The 22,414-nt window shown below is 40.9% G+C and overlaps 1 protein-coding gene across 1 annotated transcript in view; it reads left to right on the top strand.

Annotated features, from left to right (window-relative positions):
- Window positions 1-15,041: 15,041 nt before the first annotated feature.
- Window positions 15,042-22,414, top strand: part of PHYH (phytanoyl-CoA 2-hydroxylase) — a 930,440-nt gene continuing 923,067 nt past the window's right edge. Inside the window, exon 1 of the mRNA XM_044087967.1 lies at window positions 15,042-15,184. Within this exon, the coding sequence (XP_043943902.1) occupies window positions 15,116-15,184 (69 nt within the window). The 5' untranslated portion in view covers window positions 15,042-15,115. The remainder of the gene's footprint in view (window positions 15,185-22,414) is intronic.

Raw genomic sequence — 22,414 nt, 5'->3', positions numbered from 1 at the left:
TTGGATGGGTCCGTAGCTGCTCAGCAGGCAGCAGCTTCTGAGGAAGTACTTCGGACTAACGATTCTCGACTCAAACTGACTTTTTTCGCGTCTTCTGTTCTTTTGAAAACTACCGAGTTTCTAAGGCCCAGGGTACGAACCACACCCAAGAAACTGATGACCCCATCTCAGGCACCTGCTTTCTTGCCTTAGTCTCAAATGCTTAAAACGGCGGAAGACCTTATAATGTGGATCAAGGGAAGCCATGCTACCCCTTCCAAAAGAAAAAGAGATTTGTCTTCAGTAGTCTTATCTGAACAGGAGTCCGATGACTCCGATGCCTCTGACTATAAAGACATGCAACCCTCTCTGCTTATGAGGATTCTGATGCAGAGGAATCCATTCCTTCAGCCTCTCCACCTGAAAAATTTACTTTGGGGAAACCCTTCATACTTTAAATGAGCATTTCCAATGGGAATATCAGGACTATCCTCAGTCTAAAAATAGACTCAGAGAATTTTTAGATCTTCCACAGCACAGACCCCTGGCCATCCATCCTGTCCTGGATGTTGTGGATGATGTTTTCATGAAATCTAGTTTAACTCCTGACACCCTCCCTCTCACTCCCAGGAAACCTGACAGGTATTGCAGAGTCCTTGACTCTCACAAATTTATTTTCAAAAATCCTACTGCTGACCCTGATATTATCTCCCAAGGGCCTAAAGGAATTAAAGCAACTTCTGATAAGAATCCTACCCCCTCAGACAGGGATTCCCGAGCTTTAGAGAGATGGGGTAAAAAAGTATACACCTCTGCTACTCTTACTATTAGAGCACTAAATTGTCAATTCCATATGCTAAAATTCCAGCAGCATACCATGGAACTCCTCAAACAAAAAAGTATCAACTTTTCTTGCTTGTGCAAAAAATAAAGAGTTGCAAGACTTAATGCATTTTGCAAGTCAAGTAACTAAGCACACCTTACACTGTGGTTTTGATGCCCTAGAAGCATCTTGCAGGACAGCAGTCACCGGTTCTGTCCTTAGAAGGCATGCTTAGCTTAAGGAACAGCCCTTGCCAGACCATGTCAAATCTAAACTATTGGATGCACCCTTGCACAAAAACAACTTATTTGGCACCAAGGCAGAGGAGGTCTTAAAAAAGAGAGAAGAAAAAGCTAAATCTATGCAGACAGTTAAGGATTTCCTGCAGGTCCAGCCACCCAGGTTCAGAAGGCATTTCCCCTCCAAACACTGGTGCTTTCCTGCCCCCTCCAGGTCAGTTCAGCCCAGACCCTGGGGAAGCAGACCCCCCAGACAGCAGCCACAGGGAATGAATGCAGAGATCAAAGCAATGGAGTACCTCCACCTTCTAAACGAGGGAGTACAAAGCCACCCCCTCATGGTAAGAACTCACAATGACTCTCCACTTCCACCCCTCCCTCTGCCCACCTGTACTTGCCCCTGGCAGGAAACTCTCCTTCTATGCAAGCACCTGGGCCACCATTACCAACGACCACTGGGTCCTCAACATAGTGTCCCAGGGATACAAATTTTCTTTCCACACTCTACCAACCCCAAAAAGGTTCTCAGATCTACCTCCAAACCAGTGGACAGAGGCCAAAAGGGAAGTCCTTTTCCTGCTGTCCACGAGGGCAATAGAACACGTTCCTGCAGAACAGATAGGCCAAGGTTTCTACTCCAGACTCTTCCTGGTACCCAGAAAAGAGGACACCTGGCACCCCAACCTTGATTTATCCACTCTAAACACCTCCCTGGTGATACCAAAATTCAAAATGCTCACCCGTCAGCAACTACTACCTATGCTCTCCAAGGATGCCTGGCTAGCCACCCTAGACCTAAAAGAGACCTACCTACACATCCCAATCAGGGAATCATGCAGGAAATATCTACATTTCAGGGCAGGATCTCTGCACTTTCAGTTCTCTGTGCTTCCCTTTGGCTTATCTACTACTCCCAGAGTTTTCACAAAATGCCTGGCTCCCGTCATTGCTTTTTTCAGGCAAAGAAATATTCAAATTGACCCATACTTAGACGACTACCTAATTCAGGCAGACAGTCAGGAAAAGCTGCTCAAGCACCTTGCCTTTGTAAAGGACCTACTGACCTCCCTAGGGTGCACTATCAACGAAAAGAAATCCAAACTAGAAACCACCCAAAAAATGATATTCCTGGGAGCAAGCCTGGATACAGCATCCCAGATGGCATTCCTTACACCAGAAAAGCAAACTTACCTGACAGCCTATTTCTCTCAACTAGTCACCAGGACCCAGTTATCTGCAAGGAAAATCCTGCAAGCTCTGGGGTTCATGGCATCTTGCATTCTACTCATTCCATATGCCTGACTGCATATGAGGAAACTTCAATGGTACCTAAAAAGCCTTTGGTGTCAACACTCTCAAGACCTGGAAACTCTTATGCCAATGATGCCTTGTCTAAGGAAAGATTTCCTTTGGTGGGCAACAGCATGCTACCACAACAAGGGACTACCCATCTCATCACCCCACGCCACTCATACCCTCACCACAGATGGATCAGACTATGCCTGGGGTGCACACCTGAACGGCAGGTGCATACAGGGCCAATGGAGCCCACATCAAATACATCTGCACATCAACCAGATGTTAGCTGTCCAGCATGCAGTGACAGCTTTCAGACCTCTTCTCTCCCCAGGGGCTCTACTGATCAAAACAGACAACACCACAGTGATGTGGTATATCAACAAGCAGGGAGGGACTCACTCCTACCCGCTATGCAGGCTCACCATGACCATTTGGCATACAGCCTCAGCCATGCAACTACACCTGTTAGCACAGTTCCTGCCAGGCTCTCTAAACGCTCTGGCAGACAACTTAAGCAGAAATCTTCTGGACCCACATGAATGGCAGCTAAACCAAAGAATCTTCACCCTTATAACTCAGAAATGGGGCACCCCGAAGATAGACCTCTTTGCTTCCCACTCCAACCATCAGCTCAGCAAGTTGTGCACCAGGGAGCCTCACTGCAGGGCCTGGAAAGTGGGTGCTCTATCTTTCCAGTGGGTCAACCTCTTGGTCTATGCATTTCCCCCACTACCTCTCATTACCAGGATACTGCTCAAAATAAAGGAGGAAAAACCAAGGGCAATCCTGACTACCCCAGAATGGCCAAAAAAAGCGGCCTTAGGTCAACTGGTGCCCTAGGCAAAAGGGCTCCACGGTGTCCCCCACCACACCACCCGGTGCCCCCATCCTGGTCTACCTACATTAAATAAATACTGGAAAAATGCCCCTGCTAGAGTGGCACCCTAGGCGGCCACCTAGTTGGCCTATGCCTAAGGCCGGCTATGCTGGCCATGCCAGCACTAGTACCCACTGCTGTGCAGCCTGTCCCCTCTGCTACCATGGCATCTCCCTCAGATCCCAACACTCCTGACTCAGAGGGAAGGAGAATTCATGCATCCCCAATTGCAGACCCTCAATTTGGCAGCCTGGCTTATTCCCTGACCACTGTACAAGCTGCCAATCTCAGTAAACAGATTCTAGATGTTATACATGAGGCCAGATGCCCTAGCACTAGAAAGTCTTATGTTGACAAATGGAAAAGGTTCTGTACCTGGATCCAGGCTAAGGGAGCTGATACAGCACAGCCCTCCCTACCTCTCATCCTGGATTACCTAGCTGACCTACTACACAGTGATCTATCCTTTTCATAGTCAGAGGAATGTAGCACTACACCACGTGAGTTGTTTTTCCTCTATTAAAATTCATGCCTCCGCTATCTCTACTCATTTCAGCACTGAGCAATCTCTTTTTCTCACACCCTCTCATCAGACAATTCCTCAGACGGGCTAGCAACTTGAGGCCACCCAGAAGAGCACCTACCCCAGCTTGGGACCTAAACTTTGTGTTAGAGAAACTCACCCTGCCCCCCTTTGAACCAGCAGCTTCAGCAGAATTAAAGTTTCTCTCTTGGAAGATAGCCTTGCTTCTGGCCATCACTTCAGCAAGAAGAGTATCTGAGCTACAAGCACTAATGGCTGTAGAGCCCTTCATCATTTTCCATGCTGACAGGGTCTCCCTCAGGACTAACCCATCCTTAATGCCAAAAGTGGTGTCCAGTGTGGCTCTTAACCAATCCATTCATTTGCCCACTTTTTTCCCTAACCCACAAAACAAGGGCGAAAGCATACTGCACTCTCTAGATGTGCACAGACAGCTCAGATTCTATCTAGACAGGACTAAATCATTCAGAAAGACTGATCAGTTGTTAGGCAGCTTTGCTGCAGGAGCAGAGGGCAAATCCATATACAAAGAAACCATTTCCAAATGGATAGCATACTGCATCCATTTCTGCTGAAACCTCTCCCTAAGGGGGTCAGAACTCACTCTACCAGAGCAACCTCCACCTCTACAGCTTTCCTCAGAGTAGTCCCCACCAGGGACATCCGGGAGGCTGCAACATGGACATCTGTTCATACCAAGCATTACCACTTGCCTATATTTTCCAACTCCAGGGCAAGCTTTGCCACTGCAGTCTTGGAGGGCATCCTAGCCAGCCCCCAGTCTTCTTGACTGCCTCCACCCTTTCCTCAGCTTTGGGAATCAACCCAAATGTGATGACTGCAACAGTGAAACATGAAGAACATAGTAAAGTTGTGTACACTTACCATAAATGTAGATGTTCGAGTGGATTCACTGTTGCAGTCCTGGTTTCCCTCCCTCCATCCCCCTTTCTCTCTCTCCCTCGCTCTCTCTCTCTCTCTTATTACAAGGAACTTTTTGATATTTACTTTCTACTGGTGGGGTTCTTCCACCATATCCTGGCTCCCACGTGGGGGCTCTTGACTGTTAGGGCAAGAAAAACTGATGTAATGGCGTCGGCTCCCTTACTTTATACTACTGACGACCTGGCGTTAGTCCTGAAGCGACAGCAGCCGACGTAGAAATACTAAGCCTCTGGTATTTGGGATGACTGAGGGCTACCCTGGCAAGGATAACCCAAATGTGATGACTGCAACAGTGAATACACTTGAACATCTACATTTATGGTAAGTGTACACAACTGTACTTTCTACTCCCACAGCATGTAGATTTGTATTTTAAGGGGGTGGGGTGCTGCAGTCCTGAATATGATGAGATACATAGTAATTATGAACCTGTTTTTCAGCTTGCTACCCTTCCCTATTACAATATACCAGCTTACCATTTTTTAATGTAACATAGGCAATTTATTCTTTAAGGACAATTGGCACTGAATTTGTAGATGAAACACTAAAATATAAAGTTGTCTTCTAGCAACTGCTTCATTATTTTCAGATCTCTTTAATGTGAACTTATTCAGATAACTTTTACTTCTGCAGAGATTGTGCATATTGACGGATATTGGTGGATTGTAATGATAGAAGTTTGAGTGGCCTTTTATGGTTGAAATGTTCTGAATTCACGGCCGGCCTTAAGCATAGGCGAACTAGTCGACCGCCTAGGGCGCCGTAAATGCCAGCCTCTTAAAGGGCGCAGTTTTTATTTATTTTAATTAACAAAGGTCTGCGCTCTTCTCGGCACCCTGCTGAAGTGTAACTGTAACTATGGGGGAGGGGGGGTCAGCGTCCTCTCACTTACTAGGGCAGTTTAAAAAAAAAAAAAAAAAGTTACTTCGTCTGGTTCCAGAGTCTGCTGTAAGGAGGAAAGGTATGTTATGTTTTGGGGATGGGCACTGGTGCCGCCACGCCGGAACCCTACCTTTCATTTTTTCTCATTCATCATATATCTTGACTCTTTCTGCTGACCCTTGTAGAAAGCCATCTGCAGATTTTGCGCCTCAGTTCTGTAAACTGCAGTGCCAGTCATAACTATAAAGCCTATATGTAGTTCAGGTTAATGCAGCCTTCTATCTGTCTTTAAGACTGACATGCAGACACAATTTAGTGTTATTTTAGGGTAAGGACAAACAGTCTTTGTAGTTCTCAATCTTTAGCACTGACTGCAAGTGTAAGATGCAGTAAGCATTTTGAAGTTTTTGATATAAGGCAACTATGATTCATGTTATGTCATGTTTTGTCTATGAACGAAGAAGCAGAGTCAGGTTGTCAGAACAGATGAGAAATGAAGAAGATAGATAATTCACATTTTGTACCCACTGTGGCCTGATTACAGACCAAGGCTCTTTTACTGGACAAAAGCATGGATACAGGTATGAAGCTGCAGGTAGCAAACGTTGTTTAATCTGTCCTGCCAGCAACTTACTGATGATGAATATCTGATGTAAAGTACAAACTGACTCATTCTTATGTAAAATAATTCATATAACACATTAAAAACGTTTGTAAGATGTAAATATTTAAATACTCAAGGTGGTTTATATCCTAACAGAATTTATGAGCATATGTATGAAATTAGGAGGAGGAAGGAAAGAAATGCTTTGTTTAAACACAGTTTACAGTGCAAAAATAATGGCTATTTATTTTGTGTATTATAACGAATAGGTAGGGACCCGAAAGGGGGGGGGGTTCTTTGGGAAACAAAATTAGAATATAAAGAGTTATGCTGGCAGCTAGTATTGGACTCTGGTAACAAACCTGGTTTGAATGATTGTATTTCTATAGTTCCAGTAGTTGAATTAAGGGCAGCCAGCTTATAAACATTATATATTTTATAAATGTATCTTATAACTTAAAAAATATTTTTACATGTGGTTTTAAATGAACTAGTTTTAAGGTTATTGTTATGGTATTGTGGTTTGCTATGTCAACATTTCCATATCTATTTATTTTGAAATATATTTGCATATGGTCATTTTTACATTTTGAACACAAGTTTACATGGTTTTATTTTAATTCCTACTATGTATTTAACTGTTATGTTTTTAAATAGTATTTTCATCATAATTTATTATTAAAGTAGTAGGATGGCATTGATTGTTTAAATTCCTTGGGAAATGATGTAATTAATTGATTTGTATATAAATTGCTTGGATTCTATAATGGCTACTACTTCTGATGAAGTCCTGTATGTCTTCAGGATGAAAATGCTGTGTGTCATTAAATTAAAGTTTCTTATGTTATATTGGTAAACAAGCGTTTTTTATGATAATATTTTTGAGTGGTAGCATTTGATTATATGTGTGAACAGATCTTCTTTGATTTATATCCTAACATCATGAAATACTACACACACCCACACAGGGACACATGCACTAACAAATCTGTGTCTGTATGTATGTGTATTCACATGTGCGCACTTTCATGGGCAAATAATTTTGTACTCAAGAGGCAGAAAAATGACTGTATATAGGCACAGTACAGCAAGCTATGTATATCATATTTAGTGATGCATATGCATGGGAACTCTTAAGTCACAGACTGGAATCCTGACAATAACATCAGATGAGGTATGAGAAGTATCACAGAGGAAACCGGTTTTTAAACTGAAGAGGTTCATAGGTTTATACTAGGCTATCTGCCCTAAGGCATTTATAAGCCTAGCCCAAATTTTTGTGGCTTACGCCACCCCTTCTATGAAAAAATACTGTGCCCATTAGTTTATTGTGCCTCTGTCCAGCAGTGACACAGAGATGATTCCCGGGGTAAACCTACGATCTCCCATCCACAGGTCTAGATTTCTCTTGAACAGAGTCAGCGAGGTGCTCTGCCTCACATGGACCGGGATTTTATTCCACAGCATGGGGAGTCTCTGAGTGATAAATCTATCCCTCCAGCACGTCCTATTTATATCCGTGCTAAGGTTTAAGTCGCTTGCTCTAGTGGTTTTGGTGGATTTGGATTTTTGAGGTGGAGCATGTCCATTAATTCGGGTTGGACATGGCCTTGTATGTCAGGCACATGTCACCTCTGAGCAGACGGTATGCGACTGAATAGAGCTGGAGTTTCTTCAATCTGGCAGCATATGACAGATTTTGGAGTCCCTTTATCCTTTTGGTGAGGAACTTTTGGGGTCTCTCCAATTGCTGCAGATGTCGGGTGAGATACATCCCGAATGGGGCATTGTACTCGATCATTGGTCTGATAAGTGAAGAGTACAGGGGAACAATGACCTCACTAGATCTGGATGTGAATCCTTCATGATCAGGTGGGCAATGTAGAAGGTCTTTCTAACCACTTTAGCAATGTGAGTGTCAAAGAAAGGCCACTGTCAACCTGGGTCCCCAGGTCCCTGATAACCTCTTCTGTGCTTAGTGGATTGCCACCTATATGGTAGCTTGGGGTTACCTTGTTTTTCCCGAAGGGTATGACTATACATTTTTGGCGTTTAACTTCAGGCCATGGCTCTGGCACCAGCTATCTGTTTCCATGAGTCCCTTCTGAAGGATATCCGTGTCTGATGCACTTTCCACTATGGCGCCCAGTTTGCAGTCGTCTGCAAACTTTGTCAGCCAAAGTCCTCCTATGTTGGCCTGTACTTCTGAGAAGTAGATGCCAAACAATAGGGGGCCAAGGACCGAGCCCTGTGGGACACCACTTGTGACCGGCTTGGAGTCTGACACAGCGCCAGCAACTCTAACCCTGTGGGTTCTGTCCTTAAGCCAGTTTGCAACCCATCTTGTGACATATGGGTTTACATTTAAGCTGGTAAGTTTTTCCTACAATACCCGAGTGGGGTATTGTGTCGAAAGCCTTTGCAAGGTCAAGGTAGGCTGTATGGACTGCCTTTCCCTCATCAATGGCCTTGGCTCAGTAATATTCACATGGTGTTTGTGTCACAAAACAGTCACATCTAAGGATGGCAGGACTACAGAAAGTAGTTCAAAACAAGTACACATCCATATTTGTGCCATCTCCATTCCACTGATAAAGAAAACTTAGGCACATTCACCACAGGGAGAAGTTAGGCCACATCAACTTCTTGTTACATGATGAAATCTTGCAGTTCAACATAATGGCATTAATAGATCACAGCTGATATCAGTGCCATGTTGTACCATCTGACTATCAATAACTGGTTTCCTTACATGTGTGCCATACAGACTGCTTATGCAAGGCACATAAAAAAGCACATCACCAAATGATGGCGACAACTTACTTTTACTCACAGCACAGCCAGCCCCATCACAAAAAGCAGAATATATATCTTCTAAATTATCTTACACAACTGTACATAGCCCGTAATGCCAGACTTTAAGTAGAGCAAACAAAAAGGCCCAGATACTATAATCCACAGCACAGCTAGCACCACCATCTTGTTGCCTGCTAGCATATTAAAAAAATTAGAGATGACATTTCTGCATTTATTTCACTGATATGCACACTAGCCCTTAATGCCAGAATTTACTATGAACAAGTGAAGAGAGCAAGTTGCTTTTGTCTACAGCTCAGATAGCACATCCCAGAAAAAGAGAATAAATAAATGAATGCCATGCACATCTAAAGATGTTACTGTCTCCGTGTAGTCAACACTAATCAAACCAATTATAGAACACAATGTCCCCTTTAGGATGTACATCATGAGACACATCAAACAGCTGGAAATATCTTGTAGGTCCCTAACAAAGAGAATAAAGGGCTTAAAATCCCTAAACTACCATAAAAAGACTAGAGGTACAGTCCCTCTTTTCTGTATCTTACATGCTCAGAGTTGATGTATAATTTGCCTTCCGAGCAATCAGGGACCCAGTAGTCCTGAATGTCTTGCACCTTCACAGATCAAGTAGTCTCACAAATACCAGAATGGGGCATCTAAACATGCTTCAGTAGGCTAATTAAATTTAATGTGGAGAAACATATTCTTTATTCAGCATCTCTCCATCACCTCCTGCTGCAGATAAAAGCAATGTAATACACTATCATCCCTAAAATGGGACCTAGATAGTTGGATAGGTATTCATAAATTAACCCTGGATTTGGCTGGCCCACCCCTCCATGAAATGAACGGTACAATATAGGGTGGGAACTGGCAGGGCATAATAGTCACAGGACTCACTAGCCTTGCACTTCCCATGATCCCTATGATCTGAGAATACATAACATCCCTGCATTCTTCCCTTATAAGACCCATTACTGAGTACAATACCACTAGCCTAGTAGGACTAAAGGTAAACAATTAAAATGTTTACATGTGGTCTTTGTACTTGATGTCAATGAAACTGTAACCTTTTCACTATACATGGCTTTAATATTTGTGTTTGATGGATGTTTAGAATTTATTTTTATAAAGAATCTTTTTTTTTTCTGTTGGAGGTACATAGTTCAAGTGCATTTCTACTGGCATATAGCTTTGCACGTGTTGAAAGTGTGGTTTTAATGTAGTAGGTATGTCACAAGTAGGTGTGGAGTATCATTAATTACCAAGGAGAGGTCTGGTGTATTTAACATTCTTCTGGAGTAATGTTGACTTTTTTTAAATCCCCTTTTGCATTTATTTCTGATTCTTTTATTATTGTGCAGAATTCTGTGTGTTTTGTCTGTCTCACTGTTATGGTTTTGTATTACTTGCATTCCCCTTCAAGTTATTAAAGATTAGACTTTGGTTCTCACTGTAGTAACATAACATCATGGCATGGTTGTTAAGGTTTTTGCTACACATCTCCAAGGTCTGTGGTTAGTTTCTGATCTCTGTTCCCTTCTCTGTGCAGATTTCCATGTAGATAGAGAAGAATTTTAGACTGTTGTCAGCTTTATCTAAGGGAGGGTTGGGGGTGTGTGTGTGTGTGTGTGTGTGTGTGTGTGTGTGTAGTAATATTGGTGGACTGTAATGACAGAAGTCTTGAGTGTCCTTTTATTTTTGACATTTTTTGAAATGGGTAGTTATTGGTTCGTACATTTTGTTTCATTGCTTATTAAACGAATGTTTAAAACTACAAATTTAAAACATACTCTAACAAGCGGTACTGTATTATACAAGGAATATAATTCAGTGCAATCGGGAAAGTGAATCCAAGAATAAGTACGTGTATGCATGGCCCTAAAAATGTGTGCAAGGAGTCTGTTTTGAAAACAGCCCAAAGGTAAACTCGGTTCTCCACTAGCCAGATGCATTTCTGTGAATGTGGATTTTCATGCCGTTTCAATGAATGTGAGTTTTGCCATTTCAATGAATGTGAGTTTCAAGGGCAGAGAAGTTTACTGCTCATGCTAAGTCTCTCTTCATTGTGAGACTGTATTGTTTATTTAGCAAATGGCTGTCTGTGTTTGTGCTATTTTATTTCAATATCTGTAATCACTGTAGAAGCGAATAAGAGAACAGTATGCATGGTAACTGGTGAGAAATAACCAAATAATGGAACACTGGAGTGGCTGAGGAGGGGGCTGCTTCTGTGGGGAGGGGGCTGCTGCTGGAGTGGCTGCTCTGGGTGGGGTAGTCTGTTACCCTGCTAGGGCCCTATTTGACAATGATCTGGCTCTGGTATTTAAAGTAGAAAATACGTATGCAAAGGTAGTTGCAGTTTAACTACATTACAAGGTATCTTTTTTTCCCTATGCATTTAAATAATTTTAGGAAATGACTGGGGTGGCTTTCTTGGGGAAATGACTCTGTGGATGTGGCTCAAATAGGGGTGTTTCATGAGTGTGGTGTGGGTGTGGCTTAAGGGGCATAGGTTCATAGGTTGGTACTAGGCTATCAGCCCTAGGGCCTATACAAGCCTAGCCATAACAATTCCCTGGCTATTTCTTCCCACATTATTTACTTTCCTGGACCCCTGTCTAGCAGGGCGACTGACGTGATCCCTGGGGTGAATTTCCTTCCTCCCATCCAATCGTCAAGGTTCCTCTTGAAGAGGTCCAAAGAGGCACTCTGCTTGACATGTATGGGCAATCTATTACAGAGTCTGGGGAGTCTCTGGGTCAGGAACCTATCCATCCAGCATGTTTTGTTTATTGTGATGACAAGGTTTAGATCCCTGGAGTGTGTAGCTCTGAGGGATTGGGATTTCTTTAAGTGTAGCATGTCCAACAGCTCTGGGTTTGACATGGCCTTGTATGTTAAGCAGAGATCGCCTCTGAGTAGACAATATGCGACAGAGTATAGCTGGAGTTTTTTAAGGCGGTCAGCGTAGGGCATCTGCTTTAGGCCTGTGATTCTTTTAGTGAGGTATTTCTGAGGCCTTTCCAGTTGTTGCAGATGTCTTGAGAGGTACATACCAAATGGGGCGTTGTATTCTATAATGGGTCTAATGAGGGATGAGTACAGTGGGACAATGACCTCCTTTTTCTGGATGAAAAGCCCTTCGTGATGAGGTGTGCCACATAGAAGGATTTCCTGACTGTTGTGGCGATGTGGTTATCGAAGGTGAGACCACTGTCCACCTGTGTCCCTAAGTCTCTTATCACACTTTCTGTGTTTAGTGTACTGCCACCTATATGGTAATTCATGGATACATGTTTTTTCCCATAAGAGATAACAATACATTTCTTGGCATTGAGCTTGAGCCCATGGCTCTGGCACCAAGCATCTGTTTCTGTAAGGCCCTTTTGTAGAGTATCCACATCATTTGGGGATTCAATAATGGCTCCCAGTTTGCAGTCATTTGCAAACTTTGTTAGCCAGAGTCCCTTAGTGTTGACCTGTACTTTAGAGAAGTAGATGCCAAACAAGAGCGGCCCCAGGACTGAACCCTGAGGTACACCACTTGTCACTTGTCTGGAGCTGGATTTGGAGTTGGCTACTTTTACAGTGTGGGTTCTATCAGTAAGCCATTTAGCAACCCATTGGGTGACATAGGGATTAATGCCCAACTTAGTAGGTTTATCTATGATTCCAGAGTGGGGGATGGTGTCAAAGGCCTTGGCAAAGTCTAGATAGGCTGTGTGGACCACCTTACCCTTGTCCATGGCTCTGGAGACTGATTCAAAGAAGTCAATCAGGTTCAGGAGACACGATCTCCGCTTCACAAACCCAAACTGGGTGGGGTCCAGTGTTTGAAGGTTGCCAATGTCTTTGTTTATAAGTTCCATGATAATACGCTCCATGGCCTTGCAGATAAGGCTTGTCAGACTGATGGGACGGTAGTTTCCGGGATCCAAGGTGGATCCCCTTGTGGATTGGGATAACTGTAGCTCTGTGCCACTCAGTGGGCACGAAACCTGAGGTGAGGCTATGATTAAACATGACACTTAGGTGAGGTGCCAGTTCATATTGTAGTTCATGTAGTACACAGCCCGGGATGTCATCTGGTCCCATGGATGCTGTATTCTTGGCTTTAGAGAGTGCGTTTTGTACCTGTGTGGCCGTTATTACTGGAATTTGGCAATCTTCCGGTATTGAGATGGGCCATTTAGGGGGTGAGAGGGGAGTGAAGTTGGCACTGAATCGATCTGCCAGGATATTGGCAATATCCTTCGGATCAGTATATTTAATGCCATTCTGTTTTAGCTCAGAGCAGATCTGAGCATTGCCATTTAGATTCTTGACATAGTTATAGAATGCTTTGTGGTTGTCTTTGGAATCTTTGGCAATTTTATTTTCAATACTACTATGCCTAGGGCGCCATTTCAGCTAAGGCCGGCCCTGTCTGAATTGGGCAATTTGTCATTATTGGTTCATATGTTTTGTTTCGTTGCTTACTGGAAAAATGTTCAAAACTATAAAACACACTCTAACAAGTGGTGCTGTATTATACAAGGGATATAATTTGATTATTATATATTATAATTAATACAATCAGAAAGGTGAATCAAATAACTTTTGCATGGTCCTAAAAATGTGTGCAAGTGGCCTATGATTTGAAAACAGACCAAAGGCAAACTTAGCCCTTCACTGTCCAGATGCATTTTCTTGGCATGTGAGTTTCAAAGGTAGAGAAGTTTTAATGCTAAGTCTTTTTTCATTGTAAGACTATTGCTTTGTTTAGGTTTAGCAAATGTCTATCAGTGTTTGTGCTATAGAATTTGAAATAAAAGTTGTAAATTAAATCCAAATAGCTGTAAACATTGTAGAAGTAAAGCATAAAACATTATGCACACTGAGAGTTTTGAACAGTGTTTATGGCAACTGGGGAGAAATAGCCAAGTAATGGGACCCTGGAATGGCTGCATGTGTGTGTGTGGGGGGGGCTCTGGGTTTGCACCCCCCCCCCTGCAGAAAATCAAGTGGGCATGGTCCTAAAAATGTGTGCAAGTGGCCTATGATTTGAAGACAGCCCAAAGGTAAATTTAATCCACGACTGGCATGATGTATTTACTTTGAATGTGAGTTTCTAATGCAGAGACTTTTTAATGCTACCTCTGTTCTCACTGTGAGACTGTATTCTTTTGTTTAGCAAATGCCTATGAATGTTTGTGCTATAAAATTTGAAATAAACGTTTTAAATTAAATCCCAAATATCTGTAATCATTGCAGAAGTAAAGCAGAAAACTGTGTGTACAGTGCACACTGAAAGTTCTGAACAGTGTTTATGACACCTGGAGAGAAATAGCCAAGTAATGGGGACATTGGAATGGCTGTGGTGGTGGTGGGGGTGTCAACATTACACATTTTGCTTTCAGTACACGTCTAGAACAGTTAACATGAAAAGCTAGCAACCCTGATTATTGTTAGCGTGCGTTTTTTCCCTAAAGGGTATGAAGTTTGAAACTGAAACGCATGCTATTATTTTGTGACGTCTCCTCTAATGATTCGCCAGAAAAACACAAACTGTATTAGGGCAGTTATCAAAAATAAGAGGCGAAAATGTGGGCAGCTGAAAGGTTTGCTCTACTTGAAGGACACGCTACTACTACTTTAAAAACATACCCTTCAACTGTTTCTAAATTTGATTCTTAAGTTTGATCCGTCCTGTTTTTTTTTTTTTTTTAAGTGATGGATCACAGTAAAGGCTTATAACTGTTACATTGAGAACGAATAGATTAATTCACATCCTCGTAATAATTCTGGTATTTAAAAAGTGTTGCTAATGTGGGCGAAGTTCTCTTATTCTTACTGTTTCATTCCTTCATTAATGAACTTAAACGATTGGTACAGTACGATTTATTATGTTCTTAAACAGTAAAATACGATTTTGCTCGGAAATTGATTCAATAACAATAATCATTTGACCTTTTCTGTCCCATTGTGAACGACATGCTCGCTCATTCGTTTAAATGAAGCCGGCGTTTAAAGTTCAAGGAGAAAAGCGTTACACAATCGCAGCGGGTTTCACTTTGTAGGGTTTTGTTCTTAAGGCTGCTATTGCCGTTCTGTTCTGAGCATGTCACACACTGGAGCGACGCGCCTAAAGGCGATACTTGGCCACCTGCACCACACGGATTCTCAGATCGTATCCTTTTATGTGTTAACGTAATGGTGCCTAGTTGCCATCTGACGAAAAACTGTGAGATGTCAAGTTTTAGAAGGAGGATCTGGGTGAGAAACGTAAGTACGTCGTAGCAGGGTAGAAATGTAAGGGCCTGTATTGTTGATTTTGTTCGTCCCATAATAATTACTACTGTACATAAAAGCAGACGAAATATGTTACATAAAATGTACATGCTTCAGTAAGCTGGACATACGCAGTTCAGTAAAATGCCTGTCTCTGGTGTACGCTTGGACGACGATCGGAAACCTGATTTTGCTTAAGTGTTTATGGCTGTCAGTTGAAATTGCAACAGAGTCTGTGCTATCCATGGACACCTCAGATAAATTCCTTAGAAGCTGTTTTATTTTCTAAGTACTTTCGATACGTAATGCGTTGCACTGTCATACCTGTCACATACTATTATAAGGAACCTTCCTCTTCTTTTACAATCTTAAAATGTTTGTGCATTTTTGTATTGAGGGTGTGTCAGTTGCACATTCATTGTTAATATTTTTCCTCGAAGTTCCACGTTGAAAGCCTCTGTCATATATTCAGTGTTAGCAATTTTGGGTTATCTAACAGTGTAGTACCTCGCAAGATGCGTAGTAGCAAGCCCTGCCCCTAAACGCCCATAATTTACCAAACTACGGTAATAGTAATTAGCAGTCATGTAGTTTACACGCCCGGATTAATAAAATAAAGCAGTGAAAAGCATTTTATTGGCATCGGAATGTATAAAACCTTTTGATTGCGATCGGTTATTCAGGTTTTACATGGTTATTTAAATTGTTTGTAATGTGGAATGTGCTACAGTAATGCCACAGTAAGTTACTTTAACATTGGGAAGACCGAAAAGCATTACTTCTGTAAATGTAGAGTATTTGCACTTTTAAATATTTTATCGGACTGCAGACGTCCATATAAGGACTGTACTATAAGAGTAGCAAATAAATAAGTAAATCTTAGCCTGTCCTGTGTGATCGCATAGCTAGAATGAATATAGTTTTACGGCACAATAAAGAAAACATACTGATTAATGCAGATGTTTAAAAAAACTTGAAAATATATTTGTGTTGGGTTGGCATAAAAAGGTGAAGTTTTATCTGTAAGTGGAATCAAAAGAGATACCGTGTCGTGTAGTAACTCGTGTATTTCAAGGTAATAAACTGCAATGTGGTGTGTGTGGCTTTCTCTCTTATTTGTCACCGCGATGAAGGATGCAAAGCATACCTCTGGAGCTCTTAGTACAAAAAATCTGGAGTCTGGACAAAACGTAAAATAATGGCGACAAAATCTTACTCGTAAAAATTTAGAAAGTTGCTAAAATAACAGGATTTGTGTTAACATGCCTTTTCTGAAGGAAACTCAAATGTATGTCATTATTTAATGACGTTAATCTTCAGTGCTTTACCAGGAATCACAAAATATACCAGAAACAGACCATTAATAGGGTTACCACCTGTCCTACTTTGCGAGGGACAGAACCTCTTTGGGCAGTTGTGTCCTGCAAAAAAATTGTAAAAATGGCAAATGTCCTGAGATTTTAGGGCAAAATGTTTTCCTATATTTTATGTAATAGTTGCATAAAACAGTTATTCTGTATCCGATACACCGAATGTTATAAGAAACAGAATAAGCCATGGGTATATTTCACCTTGCAAAATCTGACGTTTGTACCAAAAATGTCCCACTTTGGGCATTTGAAAAGGTGGCAACCCTACATATGATTAGCGGTTATTGTTATTCACAGAGTGTAACATTTGGCAGGTTACTTATTCAGGCATAACGGGAACACTCGGTGTCACTCAAATGTGTGCTGACTTGCCAGTCAATATAGACACGCCCTAACCTGCGCAGTACCACCCGCAAGGTACTACACTGTTAGATAACCCAGTTTTTAACTGATATCCATGGTAAATAGAATCATATTAATTCATTAAGAGATCATTTTTAGGCGATATTGTACTTGAAGGCCTTATCTTGTGTTTCGTGCAGAAGTGGGCATGTCGCGAATGATTGACGACCAGGTCTGCATATGAATTGAGCCATGATTGACATGGCATTCTAATCAGCTGACAGCCCTAGTTTCTCCTCTTACAGATTAAGGTTAATAATCATATGTGCATTAAATCCACGACCGCTGCACACACACAAATACAAATGATGATCATCCTCCATGTTCCTAGAAATAAGTCTGCCCCCTTCACGCTTGTTCCTAGTTTTATAAAAGTGAGAACAAAGTCGCACTCAATACTTTTGTGACGTTTACTACGACGTATAAAAAAACGCTGTCAGAAAAAGAAATTACTTCAAAAGTTGTAACACTTTCTTGGAACATTGATAGCAACCCCTGTTGTGCTGTATTGTCATAGCACTGCACCTTCCCATGTCTTTTCGTAGTGGACTCATACTTCTTAACTGTCCAGATTTCTGCTTATTTTTTGGTCTTTTCCTCATAAAATTGGTGGTTTTCTACAAACCATTGACGGTTGAAGTCAATAAATAATGACACACATATACCGCTCAACCTTTTAAAGCAAGAAATCTGGACAAAGCCATAAATAAAAGTGGGACAAAGGCCATCCAAAATAAGGGCAATTTTTTAAATATTGCTCTTAAACTTAGAAATTTATGGCGATATTTTACTTGGAGAAACAATAAAGTCAGCACTGTAAGACAGTCTTTAAGAATTAGAACTATCAGTACATTGCACAGTATAAAGTATCAAACAACATAGCTATATAAGCTATATTGGTTTATTGGACGTTATGGATATTAACACTAGATTCTACATACTAGAAACATATGCTAGTGTCGCTATTGAGGGAATGCATATTCATTAGTGCCCGATTACGAAATAGCACGGGGGTGGGTTTTGGATGGGGACTGCTACTGTGCATCTGGTGAGGCCCTCAAGTACAGTATTGCCCATTTTTATAAGTAAAACCAGCATATTTTAGCCATCCTATGACCTTCCCAGTTGAAGCTGTTAGTAAACTGTTAGTATGTGGACCACATTTTGCCGATTTGTTCCACATTATGAGGGCTAGTGTTCCTAATTTCAGAGGTGTAAGGTTGAGAGCTATGCTTCCTGGTTGAAATTGTTAGTAAGGTATTGGGAAGTGTTACAGATTTTGCCCATTTGTTCCGTAAAAGCAGAGGTACACATTTTTGGAGTTGGAAGGTTGAGAGCTCTGTGTATGTTTCCATAGTGTAAGTGCAGAGACTGATCACTGCACCTATTCATTCTTAGTGGTTCTGCATTTTGAGTCTTAAAAAAGTCCATGATGTTCATTCTCATCCTACAGTAGCCTGTGGATTTTATCTTGTCAAGCATAGGGCACCTGACCAGGTTCCTAAAGCTCTAACCCCCTCCCACATAGCGTTAGCACCAGTTCTTCTTTGGGCAGTTGTGTCCATACCTTTTCTTAGAGCAATAAATCTGGACATTTTATAAAAGATATGAAGCCTAAAATGAAAAGTTGTTCTTCATTTCCTGACTTCAGTCCGCAATGATTTGTCAATGGTTTGCCAGAAAATTTTAAGACAAAAAATATTTCCTAAGTTTTGTTTAATATTTGCACAAAACCATTATTTTGTATCTGAAACACCCAGGTGTTATATGAAATAGGATGAGCAACTCAAATACTACAAGAAAAACCTTTTATTTTGGCAAAAAGATGAAGTCCTGTCCTTTGCAATGGGTATGTTTTGTCCTGTGAAATCTCACGTTTCTAGAAAAAACGTCCCACTTTGGTCATTTGTAAAGGCGGCAGCTTTACTGCCACATAGTCATGCAGGCTGCTTAAAGGCTAATACTTTTTTTGGAGGGATATATAGAAATAGCCAGATTTATTAAAAATGTTAGGCCTTTCTTGCATCTTGTGCAGATGCATCTCTTGAGACTTCTAAGGTACATCAGTTGGATAACGCTTCCTGTCAGACAGGACAGACCCCGTTTGGGCGACCCCTTCCGTACATATAAATTATATTTTTATTTTTTAGTAGTGTTTTGACTTTTAGTAGAAAATAGTGGTATGTCAAGAATATTTTTTTCAGGCTTGTTGGCAGCATACCTCTCAACTATCCCTGATTTTTCAGGGGCATCCCTGATTTTAACTCAAATTTTAGCTCTGTCCCTCTTAATCCCTCCTAACACTAGTGCATTTTGGAGGAAAGGTACTGAATTATACTTATACTTATTAAATAATGACAATGATTAAGAGCTACAAACTTTGTGTTATTCTGTTAATTTCTCAAGTTAATAAAACTAATATTTTAAAAGTGTCCCTGATTTTTTTCTGGATTTGTCCCTGAGTCTGTTGAAATTTGTCCCTGATTGGTCGAGAGCTATGGTTGACAGATGTTTCTCATTTATGCTTATTGTCTCTCAAGGGAATGTTTAATAAGATTTTGCTGTCATTTATGGCCCTAGGGCTATTTTTAAGTTTATTTATTGTTTTTAAAGTGTTTTCAGACAGTATTTTTCCAGAAAAATAAAGAGATTTCACAATCAATTCTTCTGCTTACATTTGGCTGCATAGGTATTGCCAAATTTTATAGGGCAGGGCAACCAAAGTTTTGATGCACCCATACATCAAGCAAGTACAACTGACTGCCTGGATGATTCAGTTTTGATGCCTTTTAGGCACCTTTTTTCATGAGGACGTGCTAAAGAACACAAGAAAGCCTACTATTACAAAGTCATACATTGGCAAATGGAAAATATTTTCTAGTCTGTGTCTGGCCAACAACAAGGGTGCTATGAGGAAGTTTGCACCCTGGTGCTTAAATATGTGTGAGTTACTAACCTGTGGCTTTTCATATGCTTCTATCAAAGTGCATCTAGTGGCCATTTCAGCTTGTCTGACTATGGATCCCCCTTATTCTTCTCTGTTTGTGTCCAGTTTTTGAAAAAGGTGTTACACTTGAGACCATTTTGCAAACATCTCCATCTTGGTATCTCAGTTTTGTACTGGAGAAACTGACTTTTGTCACCTTTTGAACCTGTTTCTTTGGCAGATTTGAGGTTCCTGTATGTGGAAACTGTTTAACTTGTTGCTCTTGACATCTGCAAGGTGGGTATCTGAGTTGCAAGCTGTTATTGTTGGGGAACCATACTTGGTTTTGCATAGAGATAGGGTCACTCTGTGGACTAACCCACATTAACACCTCAGGGTGTCCCAGAATTCACTTTGACTCAGGCCGTCGATGTCACAGGTTTTTGTCCAGAGCTAAAAACATTGGAGAACAGAGTCTTCAAACCTTGGATGTACAGAGACAAATTTGAGTATTACATTGACAGAACCAAGTCCTTTCGGAAAGCAGACTAGCTAGCATCTATATCACATCATGGGATACGTGAATATTGAACGCTCACATGAGCGAATATTCATGTACTTGAAAACAGTATTGTGGGGGCTGTGCCCCCCCCCCCCACTAAATATATATTCCTACTTGGAGATCACACTACAGTGAGGAAAGGGGAAAAAATCCCAATCTTCACTGTACCGCAAAAAAAAAAATTCATAAACTTCGAGTACATGAATATTCTCTCATGTGAGTGTTCGATATTCATGTTTTCGATGATGTGATATAGACCCAACTAGATATTTATTTCCTGTACTGGGACTAAGAAAGATTGATGCATGTCTAGATAAATGGTTGCCCACTGCCATTAGGTTTTGTTACTACCACAATGGCAAAACCACTCGAGGCAGGATTAGGGCATTTTCTACCAGAGCCTTAGCTTTTTCACTGGCATACTGGAAAGGGGTGGACTATACAAACATTCTAGAGGTAGCTGCAGTTCACAAGTAAAAAACACTTAATCACCTCTGGTGTCTTCGCTTACAGCCTTCAAGGAGTAATAAAACTTCAACATATCAAGTAGTATATATACAAAATCTAAGATAAATAATTATGCAAGTATTCAATTAAAACATTCAGTTAATCAAATACTTGGAAGCCGCGGTGGTGTAGTGGTAGCGTTGTCTCCTCACAGCAAGAGATTCTTGGCTGGAGCGCCTTCTGTGTGGAGTCTGCATGTCCTCCCCGCGGTCGAGTGGCATTCGAAAGACGTGTGAATGGGTGTGCCTTCATTGAAGGTTGGGTTCGAGCTGAAGAACAAAAAAAATTTAATCAAGTACTTCTAGTTGCATTCAGTATTTAACCCCCAAGGTATCAAAGTATTGTATTTTAAAATATACAGTCTCTTTATACAATAACGTATCCTTGAGTATAATATTTTTCCCAAAATTGAACTGTTATTTGTTCCAAAATACAATCCTGCAACAGGTTAAAATACCTTTGGTGGTGTGGGACTGTCCAAATATTCCTTCTTTATGTTCTTAATATGCTCTGGAGTTTTAACTTAAAAGCTGTCTTTCACCCACATAAAGTAGATGACATGGACATTTCAATACTTAAATTACACCCTCGGTAGTACGTGTATACTTATCAACCCTATCATATCTAAAACTGTTAATTTAAGTAAAACAGTTCACAATATGTTTACAAATGCAACATTTCCTACATTGAAAATTGCCTTTTTAAAAGGAACTATTCACAGAAATGTTAGAAACAGGAAGTACAAAATTGCTGTGTACTAGCATATCTGCCAAGCTACGACTCTTTTTATGTGAGACTGATGGAACTGGATATCAAAATTTAGCCATGTGTTGATTGTTTAATAAAAATAGTCAATAATACTTAAAAAGTGCAACAGCTTTTTCACTGAGGACATTATAAGGGGTAAAAAAATAAATCTTTCTTTTATTGCTCCCATTTTCATATGAACTTTTTATCATTCTCACTTGAAGGGGAATATATTTTTTAAAATAATTTATTTTCCCTTCCCTTCTTTTTATTGTACCATAATTTCACATTCATTTCAGTGCCATTTCATATATCGATCACCTTTTGGAGAGATTCAGCAACAATCTGCCCATCATATCTCCTCTGTGTAAACATATTAGCAGTTTTCTTAATCTCTTTATTAAAATGAAAATTATCATTAGAATGCTTACAAATCCTAAGAAATTCCCCATACGGTAAGGAGGAAATCAGATTATATCACATTCTGCCCCCACACCCAATCAAGGAAACCACCGTGAAAAACTTTTCAAAAGCAAACTTCACTTTACTTAAGACTAAGGTGGAAAGGTTCACAGCCCCCGTGCTAAAGGACAACGCTGTCCAAGCTGCTGAATC

This window comes from Protopterus annectens, chromosome 11.part0 (assembly GCF_019279795.1).
Source record: "Protopterus annectens isolate FY-2018-M chromosome 11.part0, PAN1.0, whole genome shotgun sequence".
Lineage (NCBI taxonomy): Eukaryota > Metazoa > Chordata > Ceratodontiformes > Protopteridae > Protopterus > Protopterus annectens.
Note: the sequence above shows the minus strand (reverse complement) of the source record. Positions and strands in the feature narration are given on the sequence as shown.